This window comes from Thunnus thynnus, chromosome 18 (assembly GCF_963924715.1).
Source record: "Thunnus thynnus chromosome 18, fThuThy2.1, whole genome shotgun sequence".
Classification (NCBI taxonomy): domain Eukaryota; kingdom Metazoa; phylum Chordata; class Actinopteri; order Scombriformes; family Scombridae; genus Thunnus; species Thunnus thynnus.
The window spans coordinates 6156650-6178571 of record NC_089534.1 but is presented as its reverse complement, the minus strand read 5'-3'; the positions used below and the strand labels follow the sequence as shown (position 1 = coordinate 6178571).

At 37.4% G+C, this 21922-nt stretch overlaps 1 protein-coding gene across 6 annotated transcripts; it reads left to right on the top strand.

Annotated features, from left to right (window-relative positions):
* Positions 1-3981: 3981 nt before the first annotated feature.
* On the top strand, positions 3982-21922 carry LOC137169364 (interferon-induced protein 44-like). 6 transcript variants are annotated; one of them, XM_067572485.1, is made up of 9 exons: positions 4282-4507; positions 5180-5221; positions 5334-5367; positions 5468-5663; positions 7993-8139; positions 8352-8523; positions 8712-8812; positions 9406-9616; positions 21305-21382. In XM_067572485.1, exons 2-8 carry the CDS (start codon positions 5182-5184, stop codon positions 9598-9600), a joined length of 885 nt encoding a protein of 294 aa, XP_067428586.1. In that variant the 5' UTR covers positions 4282-4507; positions 5180-5181; the 3' UTR covers positions 9601-9616; positions 21305-21382. The 6 variants fall into 6 exon arrangements, with proteins under 6 accessions (XP_067428592.1, XP_067428590.1, XP_067428586.1 ...); XM_067572488.1 differs by lacking the exons at positions 4282-4507; positions 5180-5221; positions 5334-5367; ... (3 more) ...; positions 8712-8812; positions 9406-9616 and adding exons at positions 9623-13235; positions 15680-16287; positions 16929-16970; ... (3 more) ...; positions 18830-19001; positions 19202-19302 and having other exon boundaries at positions 21305-21922; XM_067572491.1 differs by lacking the exons at positions 8352-8523; positions 8712-8812; positions 9406-9616 and adding exons at positions 18830-19001; positions 19202-19302 and having other exon boundaries at positions 3982-4507; positions 21305-21922.

Genomic DNA, 21922 nt, shown 5'->3' with positions numbered 1-21922 from the left:
GCACAAATGTGATTATTATTACCATTAAAATGATTTTTTTTTAAGTGACATCTGAATAAAGGTACTTTATTTGTCACGCATACAGTTGTACAGTGAAATTCAATTTCTGCATTTAACCCATCCTAAGTATTAGGAGTCTATGGTAATTTTTCCAGTTTTCATTCATTACCAGGCAACAAAAACATTAATTTCATACTATAATTGGAAAGCCTCTTGGAGCCTTCTAAACACTTGTGTATCTGCTAGTTTGGCATTTGATTACCACTGTTTGAGCCATTTCTATCTATGTGTGTTAAGGTCATTCCCTGGTTGCCACAGTAGGTGGTGAATTGGACAGCAGTATATGGAAATGTATATGTAGAAGAGGAGGCAATTACTCCTCAGGTGTGCTGCTTAACGGGAGAAGCACACAGTTTTTTGACCGCCATTTAGAGGCTAATCTTTAAGCCTTTTTTGTTTGTTTTCATGCAAGTTATAGATGTAAGTGTATGCATAGCAAATGCTTTATTGGTGCACGGTGGTAAATAAACACATCTTAAGCGCAAGTCCGAAGATGTTTGATTTAATACATGGAGTCACCGCATGACGACGCGTCAATTACATGTCTCGGTAACAGCCCCTCACTGTGGCTTAGGTTTTTTTTGTTTTGTCGAAATCAAGTCACTACAACCACCTAAAGAACAGTCTATATAACAAATGCATGTCATCATTTTTCTAGCATTAATTCACCTCTACCAACAGTAAAATAGTCTGTAATTAAATATATATATATATTTCATTTGTTTGATAAAAAGTAGTACAGAGTGTTAAGATAACTTTTAAAAAGTCATGTAACTGTGGGAGGTTTTATTAAGTTATTTATATGATATGAGAGATTAGTTATTAAAATAAATTTAAGCTCAGAGACGATTTGTGATGAATTCAATCTGTAAAGCTCAAACAAGCTCCTCTGCCTCATAGTTACAGACTGGAATACATCATGGCAATTTAAGGATGATTTTCATCCCACTGGTTGATAAATGCATTAATAATCATTCAGCTTTTAGGGACAATGCCCATCACAAGTAAACAACAATGTTCCATAAAATAGCATAAACCTCTTTCACTAGTCTGGTTCAACATAAAGTTACAGCTAAAGCATTGCACTTACACTAATATACTTGAACATACTTAAAGGGCAGCTTACTGTTATTTTCAGTCGTGGGGGTTCATTTTTCAAGGGCTGGTATTGTGGAAAACAATAACACTGATATTTGGGATGCATTAGGGTGATGCTGGAGAGTCCAGCTTCATCAACTCTGTTAAAAATGTCTTAGAAGGCAGAATGTGCAAATTGGCCATGGCAGGCAACATGGCACACGACTGTCTCACCAAAAAGGTACAGTAAGTGTGATTGTGTTGATATTGAGAGTGAGAAATCATCCTGAATTTATCTAATGTAAAACTTTTCCAAAGCTCCAAATAAACTGTTTACGGCCACCAATCTGTTGCTGTAGCAGCTTCTTGCTACTGACTTGTCTGTTGACAGGGGCCTCAGCCCCGAATATTGTTGGTCCTCAAAAACTAATATTTTTATGTGACAAAGCAGAATTTAACTTGGAAGGGTGAGAGATATGGCGCAGCACACAAGACCCATACAGGCCATGGTAATCAGGAGAGCCCCCTGTCCCTGTGTAAGAAAACCTGAACCTGAACTGAAAAAGGAAACACTGGTATTGAAACAGTTGAATTGGAAGAAGTTGTGTTGGCACTGAAAAAAGTTCCCCTGAAAAATAAAACACAGACATTAAAAAAATTATAATCTCTCATGTTCCCTCACCCATGAAGACGGTGGTTACCGTAACTTGTCTAGAAACGGCTCCAAAGAGTACGCTTTTTTTATAGCAAAGATTCAGTTTTAACAATTATTTAAACAAAACTATAACACATTTTTTTATTATTGTGTGACACAGAATATAGACATACATAACATTTAAATGGTCAAAATCTGCATCTATGGCTGGTTAGTTCACTTATTGATGTTATCAGAGATGAGTCATTCATAAAAATGATGATAATAAGCTGTTAGTAAAGTTAACTTCAGAGTGTTAAAATCTCTTTCAGATAAATTAAATCAGTAAAGCTCAAATAAACTCCTCTGCTTCAGAAATTGACTTCTCTGCTCATCACAGGGTCACAGCACCACCCACAGGCTGTAATACATCATTACACCTTAAGAATAATTATAAAGCAACTGGTTAATAAATGTCATTAATTACAATTCAATTTTTAGAGGCATGATACCCCTGAATCTTCTGCACTATCTACACATAGGGAATACATTTTTAAAAATATGTAACTTATGATACTATTACAATGCCCATCACAAGTAAATAGAGACGATAGTAAAGTCTTAATTATACTCAGCAGTGTTTTCTTCAGTTTGTTGAGTCCGAGCTCTGACTCTCTCAACCAGTCTCTTATCACAACAAGTAAACACAATAATCACAAAAGACTTCTCTTTAAATGTAGAACAGAATTTATTAATCTCAGCAAGAATTAATACAATTAACAAATGCTTCAGTCACCAAATTACTGTACTATGACTAACACTACCTAAGCAAAACATGCATAAAACAGCAGCTGTACACTGTTAAACACACATGCAGGTGAATGTGTGTGTGTGTGTGTGTGTGTGAGAGAGAGAAAGAGACAAGATGGTGGACGTCACGTGAGAGTGAAGATGGCAGACATGACTAAGGGAGGAAGTCACGTCACACAAGAATCAAAATGGCAGATGACCGCGGTGTTTTGGTTAGAGACAATAGCTAAGATGGCGGTGCCGACTGGAGGTTGGAGACTCTGCAATCACCCATTTCAGGGTGTGCGCTAACAAATACACGTCTGGTGGTAATATGGCGAAGGGCAGAGCGTCCCACATTATCTGCCCACCAGATGTGTGAATGGGTGCGAGTGTTTATGTGCGTGTGTGCGTGTAAACAGGTTTAGTAACAGGAGAGAGAAAAGAGAAAAACGCCAGCTCACGGCTGAGTTCTGCAGCTGTGGGGAGAAAGCTGTAGTTGCTTTCTCACATAGAAAAGAGCATGTATGGACAGTAGTCTATAACGCACGTTGTCTTGACTGTTGACCAACAAACCAACCTGCTGTCTCGCTTGTGGTGCCACAATACACAACAGTCCTGAGTGGGACAACACAAATCAGCTTAGCGTGGTGAACACAACTAAACAAGCAGCGAGCATCGATGCTCCTCGGAGCTTAGCAGAGCAAAGGACTCGGGAGCAGAGCTTCCTGCGGCACGGCTAAAATGGAAAGGCAATGGGTGTATCTGTGCGGCTGGCACTTATAGCTGAGGTGATGTCATGGCTGCGTTTCAAGGACTGTGGTGTTTGAGCATCTCTGCCAATGAGAGACGAGAGTTTGGGCTATCCCAGATCTTGCACCAAGGTGCTAACTGCAGGGCAGGCTGGGAGTTGTAGTCTGTATGAGCAGCCTTTTATCACTCTTCCTTCGTTACAGGGATTAAAGGGAAAAGGCAGCCTTGTGGTCACGTTTCCAAATTTTAGAAAGTAGGCCTGCCTTTGTCTGACCACATGGCTGAGGCCCAACAATGGGATAAACTACTTTGGTTGATATGTTTTTATGCTAGTGCTAGTTTATATCTCCTAATTGCAAGATTTTTTCTGACTTATGACAGTGAACTTTGGTTTGACTGGATTTCCTCAACAGAGCCACAGCAGGATGTATCATCACAGAGCTCCAGCAGAGGGCAGCATGCCTCTATTTTCTTGTGTGAGTGCTCTGATTAATAGATGTATTCTTTGATTTTGAAACAGTAGCCTTATGTTGTTATTTAGCCTTTCTGAGGCTATTACAGGTTAAATAAATTAATTGTTTTGATGAAAAACTCATCACTTCATCCTGGCACCAGGCCTGCAGCTAACGTCATATCAAACTAGCCAGCATGGTGTTATCACCACCAGCATGCTACTCATCCCACCAATCAACAGTCACATAACCACCCTCAGCTACCTCATCTTAAACCGGGCTCAGACTGCAGAAGTTTTAAAATCCTAACTGATTTTGAAAGTGGATTGCATCATGCATTTAAGAAGACAAACTAACTAGCAGGCTGACAATATGTTAAGCTAGCATGAAGTTTAGTGATGATAACAATTAAAATCAATGTTGCTTCCTCTTTCAGTTTTACTGAAAATGTGTCCCACTATCTGTGATGTTGTTTCGATCTGCAACAGATCAGTTCAGACACAGAGAAAAAACATCCTGATGAAAATGAAACTGAATGTGCAGTTTGTGGTCTGAAGAGAACGAGGTGAACGCGTCTTCTGTCATGTGAGTCTACAAAATACAAGTACAATAGGAGTGGGAGGATCATTTAATATGTTAATTACTGTACTGACGTTACAGGAGACTATAAATTACCACACTTAGTCCAAGGCTCACATTCAGTCTTTGACTTTGTTCCAGCAGGACAACAACAACAACACAGGTAGAAAGTTTCAATCACATTTATCCTCAAATGTGTGATTAAATTATTGTTTCCTGTGAAAAGTTTTCTTTGTTAAACTGTTTTATGTTTGTTTTAAATATCAATATTGTGCTTATTGGTGAATAGAAAAACTAAACAAAATATGATCATTGTAAGAATAACAGGACAAAATTAAGTGTATTTGAAAAAGCTTTATAATTTTGACATTTTGAGTCTATTTAGTGTAATTTACTTTAGTTTGATTCATTTAAAGTCTGGTTTTTGGTCATTTCTTTTCTTTAGTTAATCATTTTTCTGATGAGGAATGATTTCGATGTGTTTTATTCAGTGGCACTCAGTATGACAGTTAATAAAACTGATCACATTTTGTACACTGATTAAGTTTATTAATTTGTACTATGATTTTTGATGGTTTTAATCAACTTTGAACCTGCAGCTACATTCTAAGTTTTTTAATAATGTGACTTTTTATATTTGCACTCAAAATGACACTAAAACATTTTTGATTTAGGTACAGAAAGATCTAATTTGCTGTTGTAGCATATTAGTAATGTTATTACAAGTAATTATTATTAATTATTTTTTTCCACCAAAGTGTAGCTTTACAGCTAAACCTAAATATTTTCTTCAATGATGAGTTTAAAACTTTTTGTGTGACTGTTTACTCTCCAGCTATGGGATCAAAAGGCTCTAAATCACCTACGCCGTCTCCATGTAAGACTATTTTTTAATTTTTAAATTCAAAGAAAATTGCTCATTGCTGCATGATGAAGGTATTTCTTCATAATCTTTTTTCTTACGTGAATGTGTGTCCTATATTTGTCAGTTCTCGACACACCATGGAGAGAAATAAACTGGAAGTGAGTGTGTCTCCACCTTCACAGCACAAACTGCACAAATTAACTCTGTAAAACTGCACTTAAGTTTAAACTCTAATGTGATGTTTCCTTCTCTGAGCAGTAACAAAAAGAGCGCTCTGCAGTATGTGAAGAACTACAAACCTCACATCGAAGGTCGGCAGCTCAGGATTCTTCTTCATGGACCAGTTGGAGCTGGAAAGTCCAGTTTCATCAACTCTGTTAAAAGTGTCTTTCGAGGCAGGATGTGTGCACTGGCCTTGGTGGATAACACCTCTGCTGGCTGTTTCACCAACACGGTATGAAGCAAGCTTGATTGTGTTGATAAAGTAAGAAAACATCCCACTGGTAGTATGTCTTATAAAAACTTTGCAAACCTTTATGAAACTTGATTGAGCCTCTTGGCTCCGTATTATAGCACTGATAATAATAGTATTAATAACAATAATAAGATGTATTTGTAACAGGGAAATTAAACTTTCTATCATATGCAAGACAACAATAGAACAATCCAACAATGCAACTATTACTCAGAAAGATGAGTCTATAAAAATGTGCAGCAGTGAAAATGCTGCACATTTTTATAGATAAGCTTTGACTGCTGCAGCAGCTACAGGAACCCACTGACTTCCTGTTTATGAACTGAACATCCTAAAGTGTTATAAAAGCATAAATCATACATATCATCTGCTGACATACAGGAAATTATTCTTCTGCCTCTGTGGTCTGGTTAAGTGTAGGCAACTAAAACAGCTTCAGTTAAAAAGAAAGAGAATGTCGGAAAGAGTAGGTCTGTAAAGCACAGCTTCATACGTCCATCCATCCACCCGACTTATCAGTGGTAAAGAACTTGCAGCTGAGCACAAGCAGTGGACCGTCTGGAGACCTATGTCCACTGGAGGCCACTTGTCAGGAAAAATATTTTAGGTTCTTGAACAAATGATGAGTGCTGTCATTTCTTGTTGAGATCAGACTTACTCTTCCATGCTTCAGATTGAGCCATTTAAAGCTTGTTACTCAGGTCTGAATCTCCAAACTGAACAGTGCCACCAACAGAATAGAGGCATTCGCAGCTTTCCCTCATCAATGGAAACTCTGACTTCTGTGTTCTTATTTATGTTTGATATTTTTTCTTTCTCTGCATAATTTTGACAATGATTACATACAAACAAGTGACCCAGGATTTTACAGGGAGCAGACCTTCTCATGACCTTCAGGGTGCTTTCACATTTAACCTGTTGACATGAACCTTGTGGTGTTTTCCTGTTCGGTTTGTTTAAGCTGTAGCGAGAGCTGTCAATCAAACTCTGGTGCAGACCAATTAGACCAAGACCACCTGAAAAGGTGGGTCTGGTTCCAGTTGGGCTTTGGCACGCTTTGTTTGTGGTGTGAAAGCAAACGGGACTATTTTGTGATGGTAAATATGTGATTTTATATGAGATGGAAAAGTAAAATTGGAGAAAGTAACAAAATAAGGAATATGAAAGATATGCTTGAGAAAAAGTGGACTTTGGTTAGGATCAGAAGTTTATTTATCAGCTTGTCCACCTCTTCAAACAGACTGGCGACTATATTACTGATGATGTTATCTGGCTACTTCCTGTAAGTAGCATATACTCTGATGTGTGCATACACACACACACATGCACATATATATGCATAAATGTGTGCAGTATCCAAGCCTGTCATATCTCCCCCTTTTTTGTTTTTTTGTTGTTTTGTTTCTTTTTTTGTTTGTTTTGTTAACAGACAGACAAGGAAGGTATTTTAAAAAACAAAAGGATTCAATATTGCTTATTCAATTTTTCTGTGTTTGACAACCGTTAACAAACCCCATATCCCATAAGTCCACATGTGGCCTCAGAACATTATTTTACTTGTCTTCTGGCAGCAGTTTGCATCATACAAGGTATTTTTGAGATTGCACAGCTGTTAACTGTCTGACCAGGAACTGTGCCCAGCTTTTCAGAAACAGATCTACAAATATGGCCCAACTGTTGTCGTCTGCACTGTACACCACTGTAGAAATACTGGATTTAAATGTTGGTTTCTCCCCGGGAAAAGAGGTTCTAATACCAGGCAGTCAGTAAACACCCGTAAGATCACAAAAATACTTGTGAAGTCAATTTATGATTCCTCATTCTGTGGTAACTGAACGAAGTGTAGAGAGTTTAAAGGACCCTTGTTTAGGTTTTAGTGGCATCTAGTGGTGAGGTTGCAGATTGCAACCAACTGAATACCTCTTCCCTCAACCTCACCCTTTCAACTTTTCTACTGTAAAAACATGGCAGTGTAACATGGTGGGCACCGTGGAAGGGGACCCACTCCCTATGTAGATATAAAGGGTTCATTCTAACGTAACAAAAGTACAACGATTTTTAATTTCACGTGATTATAAACTAATGAAAACATACTTATCAATATTATATTCCATTTCAGTAGATCCCCTAAATCTTACACACTGGTCCTTTAAACCCTAAAAATGTGAACTAATAAAATTAAACCGATTAATCCGACACACTGAACTAATCTAATACTATTTACTTTATGGTAGCTGGGTATTGATGTGTCTATTCTTACTCTCTAGTGATCACAATAACTGCTCTTTTCTCCATTTGTGGTTGACAGTACACAACCTACAAGATCGAAAAGGAAACCCCGAACACCTTTCACCCTTTTGTCTTCAATGACATCATGGGCCTAACCGAAGGCAAAGGTGTCCTTGTGGACGATGTCAAACTGGCTTTGAAGGGACATGTGAAGGAGAATTACAAGGTATAGTCACTGCAAACACTGGAGACATTCATCAGTATAATTAACAAGATTATTTTGAATTAGAGAACCAGTTAGAAGTTTGGACACACTGTCTCATTCAAGTGAATGGGAAAGCGTGTCCAAACTTTTGACTGATACTGTATATGTTTATTATATTTGATTAAACATATTGCAGCTGCCATTATTTAGGTGGATTTAACTTTGTTTTCCAGTTCAATCCTGAATCTAAATTGTCAGAAGGCGACCAATTCTACAACACAACAGTAAATCCCAACGATACAGTGGATGTCCTGGTTTGTGTCATTCCTGCCGACACAGCACGTCTAATGACAGACAAAACTCTGCAGAAGATTCGGGAAATCAGGACAGCAGCCAGTCGACTAGGTGAGAGCACTAATCAATATTTCTACATGTAAGATGAAAAACATCATCTGAATGTGGTACCAGAATTTTTAAACACTCACCTGTATGTTTGTTTGTAATTTCCTTCATCACAGAGAACAGCAGCTGTAGTCAGTTTAAACTTATGTCAGTTATGGGACTCATTAGTTTTCCATCTGTTGTCTTGGCAGGGATTCCTCAAGTGGCCATTCTCACCAAAATTGATCAGACCTGTCCTGAGATCAAAGAAGATTTAAAGATAGTCTACAAGTCCGCCATCGTGAAGGAGGAGGTACATTAAATTCAATTTAAAAAAATATTTTGGTACTGTTAGCTAAACAAAAATGACATTGTCAACACCTTCAGTTTCACAGTAAACTGCCTTAATTTTAAAAGTACATGTCTGGCGATTTTCTATATTTTTCTTATTGTCAACAAATCTCATGTTTGGAACCAAACCAGCAATAAATTGATCTACTAACAAGTATTGTGTGAGTATCCAAAGCCTGATATATATTATTCTTCTGTGCCGTTGACCTCTGTTGTTGTCCAGAAACTATTAAAAACACGTCAATGAGCCAAACCGCTGCACTGGGTGTCATGTTCCTTTATTATGAAGCCAATGGCAACTGTAGTTTGTCTCTGAAGAGTAGTTGCTTGTATGGCAAACAAGACTGAGTATGTGTGGGAAAGCACACACAATACTTGTTGGTAAATCATCAATCGCCAGCTATATTCCTTGAAATGATGGATTGATTATGTCTGGCCAATACCCTCTCTGCTTAACAAGGTCAATATCAGTCCAACTGATTTGATTGGTGCAGTGAGCACAAAAGCTTCGGGGCTTTTTTTTTTGCATCTGAGATGTGATTTTTTTATACGTAGATAGAGCAGTTCAGTGTGAATGTGGGAATCCCAATGAACTGCATCTTCCCCGTGAAAAACTACTCTGAAGAAATCGACCTTAACGATGACACCGACTCACTGATCCTGAGCGCGCTGAAACACATCATCAACTTCGGAGAAGACTTCATGAACCACAAAATGAATCAGGCGGAAGGTTCACACGGATATGCTTGAAGACAACATAAAAAAGGTTGTATGTCATGACAAATGTGCTATTATCCAGCAGGATTTATACATTAAAACAAACTACATTATTTTTATTACTTTTTGCTTGTTTGTATGCATTATCTATATGGTATCAGAAATTAGTTAAAAACTCTTCATGACAACTTCGAATTAATTCAATCTATAAAGCTCAAACACCCTCCTCTGCCTCAGAGTTACAAACTGGAATACATCAATGAATCAATGAATTACAATTTAGGGATGATTTCCATCCAAGAGCAAGCAGTGTTGAGGCGGTACTTGTGACACCAGAAAGTCAAATCAAATCTGCTGGAAGCTTTAGCAGGAGGCCACCACCGCTGGGTGGTGAGGACACTGGAAGTGTTGCTGGTTTTTCAGCAGTACTTCCAGTGTCCTGCTGTGCTTGTCAGCCTTCCAGAGGATCAGAATTTACATCAGGAATGGCTCAAATTAATTTTTGGAGACAAACTCTAAGCTAGTGACAGCTTTTGGAAAGCAATATTGCACTGACTTACTAATTTAAAACTAAAATCAATATTAATCTAATATAAATAAAGTGCACTATGTCTATAGTACCCTTAAAAAAAGAGTTACAAGATTCTCCTAAGAAAGAAGTTACTTTTATTGCACAGTTTTAAAATAATTTTGGCACATCAATCTAATGATCAGGCCTTCAGAAACAGCCATACAGTTACATGTACTAATTGAGCATAACTTTGTTAGTTAACATTCGCAAAGCTCACGTACATGTGGCTTGCAGTTTAGCATTAGGTTTAAGTTAACTGTGAAGCTTGCTTGTATCAATGACCACAAAAACAGTGTACCTGTTATATGAACTTAAGTGTTGGCTTCTAAGCTCAGCCCACCACATCAACCTGCTGGAGCTCACAGCAGTTCAGAAGATGTTTCTCCACTTTGCCCCAGAGCTGAATGGAAAGCATATGATGGTGAGGTCAGACAACATCACAGTGGTGGCCTACCTGAACAGTAAAAATACTAATTAAAGCTGTTTCACCTAAAAAAAATAGGTGTTTCTCTGACGATGTTCTGCAAGCACTGGACTTCCTGGAAGGGCTGTTAGCCGAGCTGCTGCTAACATTTGTTTCCATTTCATCCATTCCATTTCCACAATGCAAATTAATGAGAGTTATGATAGTTTCCTCAGTTCCTTCATGATAATCTTCACGAGGAGCTAGTGTTTTGCAAAGAGCTTCCCATGAGAACAACGGCAGATAATGTAATACGCTGCCTTAATGATTTCCTCACCAAAAAAGGTCTTGAGTGGAAATACTGTATAGGTGTTTGCACAGATGGTGCTGCATCAATGGAATACATTGTGGTGTTGTCAAACTGATCCAAGAGAGGGCGCCAGACGCCAAGTGGATGCACTGTTTCTTGCATAGGGAAAGTCTAGCAACAAAGGCCCTGTTTACATCCGGTATTAACATCCATCTCGGGTGATCTGATCACAAGTGGCATACACCTGGCATTAACGTCTCCATGCATCTCCACATGCGTCCTGAGTGACCACTTGTGATCAGCTCTCACTTCACCGCTCTATATGCAAATAGATCATTTCATTTTCAAAGGCAAAATTTGTTCATTATTAACCGGCGGGAAGACCGGGTGTCCGCTCCGTCCAAAGTTGTGTTCAATATGCAGTGTACTCCCTCACGAAAATCAAATGCCCATCCTATCAATTTGCTCTAGTGCCGCATCGGAATGTGTATATATACACATACATATATATATATATAGAGAGAGAGAGAGAGAGAGAGAGAGAGAGAGAGAGAGTTGAACAGCTTTGGAAATCCACATTAAGCTTAAAAACACACAAATATAACACATAATTATTTGTTTTGCACCTATTAATATATAATAATTTAATGTTTATTCATTATCTAGTATTGTTTTTAATTCATAGAAGTGGCCTGAAAAAGATGTCTTTTCAACTTTGATTTTCAACCAAATCCGAATGTCATTTAGACGCCGGGTAAAGACGTCTCTTCAGTGATGTCTTGCTGGGTTTGATGGCATTTTTCAGTACTGTTACCTTTTAGCAGGTCTACAGCTCCTGAAAAAGAAACAGAAAAAGAAGTAACACGGGCTACAAAAGTGGGAAATATAAGCTTTCTTTCAGTACTGTATTCATTCAGAAAAAAACAAATATATGGAGTAAATTTTGACACAGTAATATTTTTATTGGCCAGCCAGCTAAATAACACACAAGCAAATTACTAACACTAACTAACAAGCTAGCAAAGGTAGTTTATTCATCAGTAAGGTTTAATAAATGTTGACAACCAACTATGGAAATAATTTTAAGTCAAAATTTTGGTGTTGCCAGTTTGAGCTGAAATGGTCACTTCATTAATTAATTTGTCAATCGACAGCAAATTAATCAGCAACTATTCTGATCATCAATCATTTGAGTTACTTTTCAAGCTAAAATGACAAACATTTGCTGTTACCAGCCTCTTAAATGTGAATATTTTCTGCTGTTCTTTGTTTTATATCATTGTAAATTGAATTTCTTTGAGTTTTGGGTTGTTGGTCTGACAATTTCACATTTCTTTGTATTTCTTTATTACGTCAAATTTACATCCATATACATTTCATTACCTTGCTGATAAATCCATAAAAAGAAAATAAAAGTTTACAGAGGTCAGGATCATATTTATTTTCAGTTGCTGATTTATGATCTTGGAATAAAACTCAAACTGAACTTCTGTGTGTTTTCAAAATTAAAAACATCTGAATGTCACTGATCCAGACCAGCTGAGGAGCCTCTGGATAATAAAATGATCACAGTTTTTCTTTGTTAACAAATAAAACATGTCTGCATTGAAAACGTCACTGGTCTTCTGATTTTATTCTTGAAATCAAACATTATTTGTAATATCAGGCTTACACCACATCGACTACATTCAGGCACTGCATTTGAGTGTAGGTCACCCATGTTTTTCACCAAGGGTATTGCAATTTACAGTGGCATAACACATACAGCCCAGTTTATTTTTTCTCCTTTTCTTGTTCTGTCATGTTTTCTTTCTCGGTTATTTGGGGAAGTGGTCCTCAGATTTTTTTAACAATCAGAAGTGGGCCTTAAGATACAAAAGGTTGAGAACCCCTTCATTAAGGTCTTTGAGGACTATAATAGGATGGTCAGGGAAATAAAGTCACATTTGTTTCCACCCAATGTATTTAAAGTCTAATATCCACTCATTTTAGCTTTCGTTGGGACATTCAGTTCCCTAAATTCAAGGGAAATGAACTTGTCAAGTTGCCAAGTTACATGGTTTAAAAAAAACGTGGTTAAAAAAACCCAACACACTTTTCTGTGTATAATGTGTAAATCACACCTTCAAATAGAAAGTTCAGAGTAGAGACATTACAGTAGTGAAAATTAAACTGTGTTGTGTGGTTTGTGGTCTGAAGAGACGTGTACTTCAGTCACATCTCAGATTTTTAATCAAAGTGAAATCAAAAACAGGAGAAGTAGAATAATTTCATACTGTTTTTAAATTACATATTAGTATTTTTACTTTACTCTTTTATTGTAGACATTTCTCCGACCAGTCAGAAGGCTCAAGATTCTTTCACTTTGTTCAAGAACACCACAGGTATGAAGTTTCAATCATCTATGTTGTCAAATTTATGGTAAATTGTGATCCTTGTGCTTGTAAACAATGGTTGAACAAAACAACAAAAGAAAATATGATCATAACCAATAATCTGCAGTACTACATAGTGTTATACTCATGGATGTATTATAAGAGCTCTTATTATACATCCATGGTTATACTGACTGTAAAGGCTGTCGCTGGTGTCCTCACCATAGCAACGATCGCTGAGGATCATGGGTAGGCTAATGCAGTCGCTTCCGCTATTGTACAAAAACAAAAAAGGGAAACAAAAAATGAATAGATCACGTGATTTCATTTTTTGTTTTAGGTTTAAAATGAAAAAAGGAAAAAACCCTGTGACTTCCGTTTTTGGTTTCAAACGCAAAAACAAATTGGCTGAATGTCCGCAGACCTGTGCAATATTCAATCCAAAAAGGAATGACGATAAAATGAATTGGCAAAAACCAAAAAACGTCTGGGTTTGATTTTGTTTTTTGTTTTGAAACAAATAACAGATTTACCGTTTTTTGGGTTTTGAATTACAAATGAATTGCGAATTATCCGATGACACCTGGACCGATACTGATAATGATCATGATAATGTTCGTTAGTGAAAAACAGGCCAAAAACCGTTAAAACAAGATGCACTGGAAAAACTGAACATCCAACTCATTAGTGAGTCTTTTATTACAACCAAACGGTGAACAAGACTTTTTTAGGCACCCAAAATATTACAATTAACTTTCACTGAAAACACACTGTGAAATAGCAGCAGCTATGCCTATACGCCATTGTTACGTTACGTAATCAACATTGTCATCGTGGTAGCAACTTGCCAACAGGAGAAGCAGAGGAGTCCATGTGAAAAATGTCAGACGGATTCTTAAGGGACATGTAAAAGACGGCTACACGGTAGTTACTGCATTTTTAAACTGACAATATTTAGTTAATCATTTGAAAACAGTTATTAAGTTTGTTTTCTATTATAAGTGTATATATTATAATTCTAGTAACTGTGATCTTTTAGTTAGATTTGACTTTGTTTTCTAGTTCAATCCTGAATTGAAGTTGTCAAAGGAAGATTGTTACTACACCAAATCCCCAAATGCCAACAACAAAGTGCATGTTCTGGTTTATGTAATTGCTGCCAACACTCTATCTCTGATGAATGATCGAAGGAAGTTTGATTTTGTTGATTAAGTAAGAAAACATCCCACATTTATTATGTTGTATAAAAACTTTTGCAGCAAAAGTTCTGGACAACCCTTCATTGTCTTGCCAAGCCATCGGTGGCACACCCACTGCATCAACACAGGCGGGACATTCAATTCAATTCAAACTTTATTAAGGACACAACTCATGAGGGGTCCATAGTAGGAATAAATACACCTATGTACATGGGTATCTACATTGCACCTGCTCAGACTAAAGTGTGTGCCCAGCCCCACTGGCTTGATAGGCAGCTTCATCTGAATGTCATGGTCCACTCAGTGGTCCAACACCGATCACTGTATTACTGGTTCCGCTAGTTTTACCATTAGCTATTAATTAGATACTCCTTTGTTGTGAGAACTTTTCTTGACTTACATCCCTTGACCTAGGTTAACAAATGGGGAACATATAAGTTTTCAATATGAGTTTGTGTGTAAGTGAAAGAGTGCCGTCAGCTCCTTCTCAATAACTGCTGTTTAGTTGAACTGAACCCACAACACTGGGAAGACTCAACTGGGAAGACTCAACGTGCACCCACATACTCTGAGCCTACAAGCTTTAAGCATTGCCTTTGAGCTCTGGGAGGTGATATAGAGCACTTCTGGCAATTAAGACTGTATTTAAGAAGTCCTTCATCCCAAATCTTAACTCTGCAAAGTGACTGATGAGATTTAAGCCACAAACATGAACTGTTTTGAATGTGTAATGTGATCTTGTCTCTGTGTTTGTTACACTGACTGGTTCATTGTCTCTTTCTCAAGAATCATGTGTAGTGCATCTTCATGTTTTGGTGAGCTGAAGACAATGTTCCACCCTGGTGGAGAATAAAGATATATTTTATTCTATATTCACTTTTGTCTATAATATCACTAGCTAATACATGCTAACCAGCTAACTGGGCCTGGTGCCACAAGGGGGCTTAAGGGGGCTTAGTCCCCTCAGCTGTATTTTTTGACCCCTTTGTTTAAGCTGAGGAAAGGTAAGAAAGAATTTTGCTGGTTTATTTTGTAAGAATTTCTGCTGGTTTGGTGTGCAAAAGAATTACTTTGCCAGTATATTTTTAGGCTATTTGCTTGGGCTGCGCTGTCCATAGTCCTGAAACTGATCAGAGGAGATTGATAGATAGACAGACAGAGTTCACATCACTTAGTTCAGTTTCTTAACCTGCTTGCTTTTCAAGGTTGTAAATAGAACTTTCAGGCCTAATTCAATTTTTCCCCCCGTTGTAGCAATCCACAGACAGAAGGGAAACAACAGGGAAGTGAAGGGACAGTCAACAAGAGAGAGAGAGAGAGAGAGCTGTAAGCTGCAAACAGCTGTTTCTACACTAATTCATAAATTCAAAAAATAATTAGCACTCTGCTAGTGCTACGTACTTATGTGAGTGCTCTGGTCAATAAATGTATTATTTGCTTTTAAAATTGTTTTGCATCATGCGCTTAAGAAGACAAACTAACTAGCATGCTAACAATATGTTAGGTTAGCATGAAGTTTAGTGGTGATAACAATTAAAATCAATGTTGCTGCCTCTTTCAGTTTTATCAAAAATGTATCCCACTGTTTGTGAAGTTGTGAGCATGTTAAGATCTGCAACAGATCAGTTCAGACAAAAGACAAAACATCTTGATGAAAATGAAAATGCAGCTTGTGGTCTGAAGAGAACGAGGTGAACGTGTCTTCTGTCATGTGAGTCTACAAAATACAAGTACAATAGGAGTGGGAGGATAATTTAATATGTTAATTACTGTGCTGACATTACAGGAGACTATAAATTACTACACCTAATCCAAGGCTCAGTCTTTCACTTTGTTCCAGCAGGACAACAACAACAACACAGGTAGAAAGTTTCAATCACATTTATCCTCAAATGTGTGGTTAATTATTGTTTCCTGTGATTGTTAAACTGTTTTGTTTGTTTTAAATATCAATATAGTTTTTCAGCTTATTGATGAAAAACTAAACAAAATATGATCATTGTAACAGCAACATGACAACATGTATGTGCTTTATAATTTGAGATTTTGGGTCTGTTTAGTGTAATTTACTTTAGTTTAATTCATTTAAAGCCTGGTTTTGGTCATTTATTTTCCTTAATTAATCGTTTTTCTTATAATGAACAATTTTGATGTGTTTTATTCAGTGTCACTCAGTATGACGGTTCATAAAACTGATCACATTTTGTACACTGACCAAGTTCATTAATTTGTACTATACCTGTCGATGGTTTGAATCAACTTTGAACCTGCAACTACATTCTAAGTTTTTTAATAATGTGGCTTTTTATATTTGCACTGAAAATTACACTAAAATATATTTGAATTATGTACAGAAAACCCTAATTTGCTGTTGCAGCATTTTAGTAATATTATTAATTATTATTAATTTACTTTTTCCACCAAAGTGTAGCTTTACAGCAGAACCTTAATACTTTCTTCAATGATGAGTTTAAAACTTTTTGTGTGACTCTTTACTCTCCAGCTATGGGAGCAAAAAATTGTAAACCAAATCAGCCGCCTCCATGTAAGACTATTTTTTAACTTTTTACAATTCAGCTCATTGCTGCATGATAAAGGTATTTCTTCATAATCTTTTGTCTTATGTGAATGTGTGTCCCGTATTTGTCAGTCCTCGACACACCATGGAGAGAAATAAACTGGGGGTGAGTGAGTCTCTACCTTCACAGCACAAACTGCACAAATTAACTCTGTAAAATTGTACTTTAGTCTCTACTCTAATGTGATGTTTCCTTCTCTGAGCAGTAACAAAAAGAGCGCTCTGCAGTATGTGAAGAACTACAAACCTCACATCGAAGGTCGGCAGCTCAGGATTCTTCTTTATGGACCAGTTGGAGCTGGAAAGTCCAGCTTCATCAACTCTGTTCAAAGTGTCTTACGAGGCAAGATGTGCGCAATGGCCTTGGTGGATAACGAGTCTCATGACTGTTTCACCAAAATGGTATGAAGCAAGTTTGATTGTGTTGATAAAGTAAGAAAACATCCCAAATGTAGTATGTCATATAAAAACATCACAAACCTTTATGAAACTTTATTAAGCCTCTTGGCTCCTTATTACAGAACTGATAGTAATAGTATTAATGTCAATAGTAAGATGTATTTGTAATACTATTATTTAATCATTATTAAAGTCAGCACACTGAACAGGGAAATCAAAGTTTGCATCATATGCAAGACAACAATAGAACAATCCAACAATGCAACTATTACTCAGAAAGATGAGTCAATAAAAATGCGCAGCAGTGAAAATGCTGCTGCGAATAAAGTGTTAAAGGCCCCAAATCTACAGGAAGCTTTAACTGCTGCAGCAGTAACAGAAACCCACTGACTTCCTGTTTATAAACTGAACGTCCTAAACTGTTATAGAAGCATAAAATCCAACATATCATCTGCTGACACACAAAGTTATTCTTCTTCTTCTGCCTCTGTGGTGAAGCTCTGGATATGTTTAGGCAACTAAAACAGCTTCTACTTCTCAGTTAAAGAGAAAAAGAAACCAGCTTTGACTATTAAAGGAAGTAAGTCTGTAAAGCACAGCTTCACACGTCCATCCATCCACCCCGACTTAACAGTGGTAAAGAACTTGCAGCTGAGCACAAGCAGTGGACCATCTGGAGACCTATGTCCACTGGAGGCCACTTGTCAGGAAAAATATTTTAGGTTCTTGAACAAATGATGAGTGCTGACATTTTTGTTGAGAGCAGACTTACTCTTCCAAACTTCAGATTGAGCCATTTAAAGTTCATGTTACTCAGGTCTGAATCTCCAAACTGAACAGTGCCACCACACCATTTGTCTGTTTTTTGGCTACTGTACGGTGGAAAAGGACCTGCTCCCTATGTAGATATAAAAGGCTAAACATACTTATGAATATTATATTCCATTTCAGTAGATCCCCTAAATCTTACACATTGGTCCTTTAAACCCTAAAAATGTGAACTAACAACTAAATTGATTAATCCGACAGCGTGTGGAAAAACCTAATTAATCTAATACTGTTTACTTTATGGTAGCTGGGTATTGATGTGTCTATTCTTGCTCTTTACTGATCACAATAACTACTCTTTTCTCCATTTGTGGTTGACAGTACACAGCCTACAAGATGGAAAAGGAAACCCCGAACACCTTTTACCCCTTTGTCTTCAATGACATCATGGGCTTAAGCCCAGTAAAAGGTGTGCTTGTGGACGACGTCAAACTGGCCTTGATGGGACATGTGAAGAAGGATTATGCGGTATAGTTACTGCAAACACTGGAGAGTCAAAAGTTTGCACACACTTTTGACTGATACTGTATATATTTCTTATATTTGATTACACATATTGCAGCTGTCATCATTTAGGTGGATTTAACTTTGTTTTCCAGTTCAATCCTGAATCTAAGTTGTCAGAAGGCAACCAATTCTACAATGAAGAAGTAAATCCCAACGATAAAGTGCACGTCCTGGTTTGTGTCATTCCTGCCAACACAGCACGTAACATGAGAGACGAAACTCTGCGGAAGATTCGGGAAATCAGGATAGCAGCCAGTCGGCTAGGTGAGAGCACTAATTAATATTTCTACATGTAAGATGATACTTGAAAAACATTGTCTTAAAGTGGTAACCAACATTTTTAAATACTCACCTGTATGTTTGTTTGTAATTTCCTTCATCACAGAGAACAGCAGCTGTAGTCAGTTTATGTTTATTTATCTCAGTTATAGGACTCATTAGTTTTCCGTCTGTTGTCTTGGCAGGGATTCCTCAAGTGGCCATTCTCACCAAAATTGATCAGACCTGTCCTGAGATCAAAGAAGATTTAAGGACAATCTACAGGTCCGCCGATGTGAAGGAGGAGGTACATTAAATTCAATTTAAAAAAATATTTTGGTACTGTTAGCTAAACAAAAATGACATCGTCAGCACCTCTGGTTTCACAGCAAACTGTCTTAACTTTAAAGTATATATCTGGCAATTTTCTATATTTTTCTTACTGTCAACAAATCTCATGATTGGAACCAAACCAACAATGAATTGATCCACTAACAAGTATTGTGTGTGTATCCAAAGCCTGATATAACTTATTTTTCTGTTGTTGTCAAGAAACTGTTAAAAACACATTAATGAGCCAAACCGCTGCACTGGGTGACATGTTCCTTCAGTATGAAGACAATGGCAACTGTAGTTTGTAATTTTTAGACATCTATTTGTATCTCGGCCCCACAGCGTTCAGTGGCTTTATCTCAGCTACTTCAACAAATGCAGTAAATTTAAACATTGTCACTGAAATGCTGTTAAAACACGTTCAGATTATGCTCCCTATTTAAAAATCTCACTTTCAAACTAAATTCTGCAACTGCACCACAATCCTGCTAAATAAGCATATTAACATATAATCTCCAATATTGTAGGAATTATGTTCCATCAGTGCGACCGATCACATCATGACATCCACGTATCTAAAGCTTCATACCAATTGTTTAAATTTAAACTGAGATTACACATTATGTGCAATAAAGATTTCAGGTCAGGAGCTGCTCTAACAAACTGACACCTGTCTTGTGCACAGAGTCACAGTGTTATAACGGAAGGACATGCAGAGTTTCAGTTTCATTCTGAGCTGAGGCTGAATTCATGCTGTGTAAATGTGAGTGAAAAAAATGCTGTTCAAAGAAATGACTGATGCACATAAAAGCGGTAACTTTAGAAAGTCCTGAGTAACTAAGCTAATATCCAACCAGGATTTAGATTCTGACAGATAGTAAATCTCCGCTAATGAATGCGGTTTGATGCCATGGATGTATAAAGAGAACTGGATACAGCATCGAAGGCGGGGCCCCGTTCATTCCTATGAAAATTGCTCAGTGGCGCATGAAGCCAAAAAAGTTCCAACTTCTGTGTATAAAATAACCCAGATCTTCTGGTATCATTGGGCCCATAGAGCAAGGGCATTAGTGACTTTCACCGGCCAAGCTGGCTACTTCCTGTTTAGCTCTCTGGCTAACTTAAATAGGGATATACAATTCAATCATGCAGCTCTTTTAGGCTTTCGCAATGCGGACCGAATGGATCAAATTCTGATGGTGTGGTGAGTCATTTCACGGTGGTTGTGATTCTCAAAAAAAATTTATTCACTGATTTACGGACGTCTCTTTCACAATGTAAGTCTATGGGAAACAGTCTTTTTGGGCCCAATAGCGTCACGTGACGTTGTAATTACACAGTTTGGCCACTATGTCAAATTGGCTTTACAGCCCAGTGCTGTTCCTGGGGGCTTGTTAGATACGGACTGAATGAATGAGGAAATGAAACAGCGTGTCTGGCTCTGTACGAGGGAGGAGACAGAGAGAAACGTTGTTTGTTGTTGACGAAAACTCAAAGTTTTCATTAAACCCGCTTTCTGAAACAGGCCACAGCTCTATGTGAAAATTGCTGAGATAACTTCTGTTGTGATTTGGCAATATATATAAAACTGATGTGAATTGAACCTGCAGATTTTTTTAACTCTCAGGAAAGACGTTCCTTGAATGGCAGACGCCACTGAGCATGTGCAGGAATACACAACCTCTTGACTTTGTACTATAACTTCAGTAAACAATTTTAACAGTTTCTGGACAACAACGGAGGTCTACAACAGAGAGGAATAAGATATATCAGGCTTTGGATGCACACACAATACTTAGTAGATCATTAATCACCAGCCATATTCTTTGAAATGATGGATTGATTATGTCTGGCCAGTACCATCTCTGCTTAACAAGGTCAATATTGGTCCAACTGATTTGATCGGTGCAGTGAGCACAAAAGCCTCTGGGCTTTTTTCTTTTACCTCTGAGATGTTGTGATTTTTTTAAATGTAGATGGAGCAGTTCAGTGTGAACGTGGGTATCCCAATGAACTGCATCTTCCCCGTGAAAAACTACTCTGAAGAAATCGACCTCAACGATGACACCGACACACTGATCCTGAGAGCGCTGAGACACATCATTGACTTCGGAGAAGACTTCATGAACCACAAAATGAATCAGGCTGAAGATTCACACAGATATGCTTGAAGACAACATGAAAAAGGTTGTATGTCATGACAAATGTGCTATTATCCAGCAGGATTTATAACAGAATCTACATTTCTTTATTACTTTTTGTTTGTTTGTATGCAGTTTCATTCGCTGTATTGAGACTAATATGTGATATAGTCTTTATATATTATAATAAATTAAGGCTGATCAGTTTCTCCATCTCTCAAGTCATGTTGATTTGCCCTAACATTATTGAAACCCACAGAAATTTGTATTCATTTTTACATTTCCAAAGATACCCAATATATCAGGCTGAATTTCAAGGAAATGTGTTTAAAATGCTGAACATCTAGAATATTTCCATTTGATGGAGTATCATGTTTTAATATTAGTATATTCACTGTGTAGCTTTAATGAAGAGCTGGAACAATCTCACAGACAATAAATCTGCTTTCTGAA